Here is a 3,278-nt window from a genome sequence, read left to right on the forward strand (position 1 = left end):
CTGCTGCCCGCAAAGCTCCTACGCAGGGCACCTGCAAGCTCCTTCGAGTCCCCCTCCTGGGGATCCACTGCCCGCCGTGAACATCCCCTGCCCCTGCAGATCCGCTGCCCCAGAGCTTATTGCCACCCCACTGCTCCCCTGGAGCTGCTCCCCAGCCTGGGGCCACACGGAGGGTCCTGAGCTCCCCCTCCCAGCATCGAGGCGCAGTCGCTTTCCTGCCAGCTCTCACGCCCATGGACCCATGTCAGCCCGCTCCATGGCCAGAAGGGGCTGCAGTGCCCAGGTCCTGGCTCAGTCTCTGTCCCCTCTTCCTCCAAGACCTGGCAGGAGCTGGCAGACACCAAGCAGGGATGGGGCTGGAGAGACACCAAAGTGCCTTCAGCATGAGGAGCCACCTGGTCAACAGGGGATCTCCGGACAGCTCCTGTGCAGGGGGGACAAACAATTTTTCGGCTTGGATAAGTTCCCAGGTCCATGCTGGCCCAAGGTCCCACCCAAGGACAGGGCTGGGAGGTGTGGAGGGAAGGAGGAAGCACGACAAGAAACATCACATCTGTCCTTGAAGAAGGGGACTGATTCTTTTAAGTCTTTTTTCCTCAAGGCAAACACAGTGACACAACTCATTCTTTGTGTATTTGCCTGCATGTCCCCAGGATCTTTGAACCCGGTGCCCAGTTTCGCCCCATTCCTCCTCACCAGCATCCCCATGGGGCAGAGGGCCAAGGTGGGGCCCTGCAGGGATGGGTGTGGGAGGGCTCCCACCAGCACTGATGTCCAGGCAGTGGGAAAACAGAGCTTTAATGAGGCAAGTACCTTCATACAAAGCACAACTGCAGCACGGCACCCCCAAAAGTTGCTCTGCCACATCTGGGAGCAGCAAGGGGGAATCAGGAGGGGCTGGGGGACCAGGACCTGCCTGCATATGGGGTTGGGAGAGTATAGGGCTCCCTCCGCATTGGTCCACTGCATCCCAGGGCTGCAGGACCCTGTTCCATGGTTTCCCTCACCTCAAATCTTCTCCAGGCTTGGGAGGTTTGATCACAATGAGAGACAGAAGAAAAAACTTGATTTTTTCACCCTCCCTGTGCCCCATCTTCAACCCATCTTCAGAGACAGGTCCCCACATGTGCCCCCACACACAGTGACCAGGGGCTTCATCCCCACCAAAAGGGCACAGCCCTTACCCACCCTGCATCCTTTCCCTGGCCCTAACTTGTGTCACCAGCATGGTACTTGCATATGCAAATCAGAGTGGATTGATTTGTACCTCTGTCCTTATCAGCTCTTCTTAAAACACCACATCCCACTCCTTCCTTGGCATCGGGGTCCCACTTGCACTGTGATAGCCCCTGGTTGCAGCTTGACTCTGATACCAGCTGGGCTTGCTGCAGCTCAGTCCCTCTGGCACAGTGTCACCTTTCGTCCCTCGCACAGCCAAAATACGGGATAGAGGGGCTCGGTGAAAACATGGTGGAAAGTGTGGATGAGCTGCATCCTCTCCCCGAGTCCGTAGAAGGAGAGGAGCCCCTTGCTGTAATCCAGGCTGACCCCCAGGTTCTTATACAGCCGCTCCTGGATTTTCTCCGGCTGGCCCTTGTGCCAGGCCAGGTAACAATCCTCCCGCACCTGCAGCCCCCAGGAGCCTTCATCCAGCCCGATGTTGAACTTGTGGCCCTGCTGCCGCTCCCGGGGGAGGCCGCGGTACGTCACCCCCAGAATGACGGAGTGGCTGGAAATCTTCACCTCCCAGTAGTGGTGGCCGTGGCTGTAGCCCTGCGTGCACAGCACCTGCCAGGGCTCGAAACGGCGTCCCTGCTCCTGCCTCCCGCAGACGGCGCCGGGGCCGTGCTTGGCTTTCTGGTTACTTTTTGACAGCTCCAGGTACTTGTTGGCCGTCTTGGGATTGAAGGTCAGGTTGCGGTGATCTGGGAAGAGCAACAGCATGGATAGGGCTGAAACGCTTCATTTAAATCTCTATGCCTTGGTGTGAGCCCCCCCAGGGGTGATGTGGTTTAAAATGCCTAGGGCTGGCACCCCAGACAGAAGGGAACAAGGTGTAGCAGAAGGGAGTGGGGTGAGGTGTAATACCTGCCCACTCGCCTGCTAGAAGGAATGGAAACACCCTGAGAAAACCAGGCATTACATGTGCAGAGTTACTCTCCTTGGCGTGGGCTGCGATAACTCCTCCTGCCATGGGCAGTCACTGGCCTTCACCACCTCACCTTCATCCCACAGCAGTCTAGCCCAGCTGGCAATGCTGGGCTCATGCCTGTTGCCCATAAATAACTTTTTCTTTTCTCCTATTAATAACCCTGAGAACGTTTTGTGGTGCCTGATGGAAGGAATTCCTACAGGTCCCATAGGCATCAGTCGCCTCCCTGGCAGGAGTGACAAGACCAACATGCCCTAAATATTATCCAGCCTTCTTCCCAACAGGAGGAGATGGGAAAAGGAGGAAGTCTCTAAGGAACTGGAGTGGGATGGGCCCTGAGAGGGAAAGGGACACAAAGGACTGTGGCTGCGAGCGCTGAGGCTGTATCCCTAGATACAGAGCAATGACTGGAGGCAGGGCTCTGGACTGGTGCTGCGCCGTGCAGGGCAGCCAACTACCCAACCCTGCGGGTGCTCACGTGCCAGCTGTGGCCGTTGCCTGTCTGTGGGAAAGTGCTGAGTCTAAATATGGGTTGTTGGGAACAGGCATGTTGCTCCTGCCTGGGCGAGATGCCCAAGGAAGGCGAAAAGCAGAGTATGGAGAGAGGGCAAGACCCAGGGCAGTGACCGACGCAATACCAGGCACTGGCAGCCCCAGTTTCTACAGGAAAGTGTTCCCTGATACCATTGATCTCCCTAATAAGCCCCTTCCTGGCCACACTGTGTCCACCAGCCCACCCACCCCAGCCCTGCATCACCCTTCTCTGCATTTAGGGAGAGGGATTGAGAGATCCAGGGAAGGAGCCCCTGTCCCAGCAGCCTTGACTACCCCTCCTTCCAGGGCAGAGCCCAGCTTGGTGCTGTCCCTCCAGACCCCCATGTGCTCCTCACCCTTCAGAAGCTTAGCTCGGAGCTCGCACTCAGGGAGAGGGGCCACCACCTTCTCTGCTGGCCCCCGTGGATGCACCGGGTCTGTGAAGGATGGGGATAGGCCAGGTAAGTGATGCCACCCAAAGCCTTGTTTCTTCCTGGCTTTGATGGGAAAAGGAGGAGAAAGTCCATCATATCAAAGCCTGGGAGTGGGCACGTGCCACCACATCTTGGCAGGGGCCGCCAGGAGAGGGCCA

General features: G+C 57.7%; 1 protein-coding gene across 1 annotated transcript in view; it reads right to left on the bottom strand.

Moving 5' to 3' along the window:
• Positions 1-1,392: 1,392 nt before the first annotated feature.
• The window catches only part of LOC104272389 (tripartite motif-containing protein 65-like), a 3,956-nt gene continuing 2,070 nt past the window's right edge, over positions 1,393-3,278 (bottom strand). The window contains 2 exon segments of the mRNA XM_009867369.1: positions 1,393-1,925; positions 3,043-3,137. Of these exon segments, the coding sequence (XP_009865671.1) occupies positions 1,393-1,925; positions 3,043-3,137 (628 nt within the window).

This window comes from Apaloderma vittatum, unplaced genomic scaffold (genome assembly GCF_000703405.1).
Source record: "Apaloderma vittatum isolate BGI_N311 unplaced genomic scaffold, ASM70340v1 scaffold3304, whole genome shotgun sequence".
Lineage (NCBI taxonomy): Eukaryota > Metazoa > Chordata > Aves > Trogoniformes > Trogonidae > Apaloderma > Apaloderma vittatum.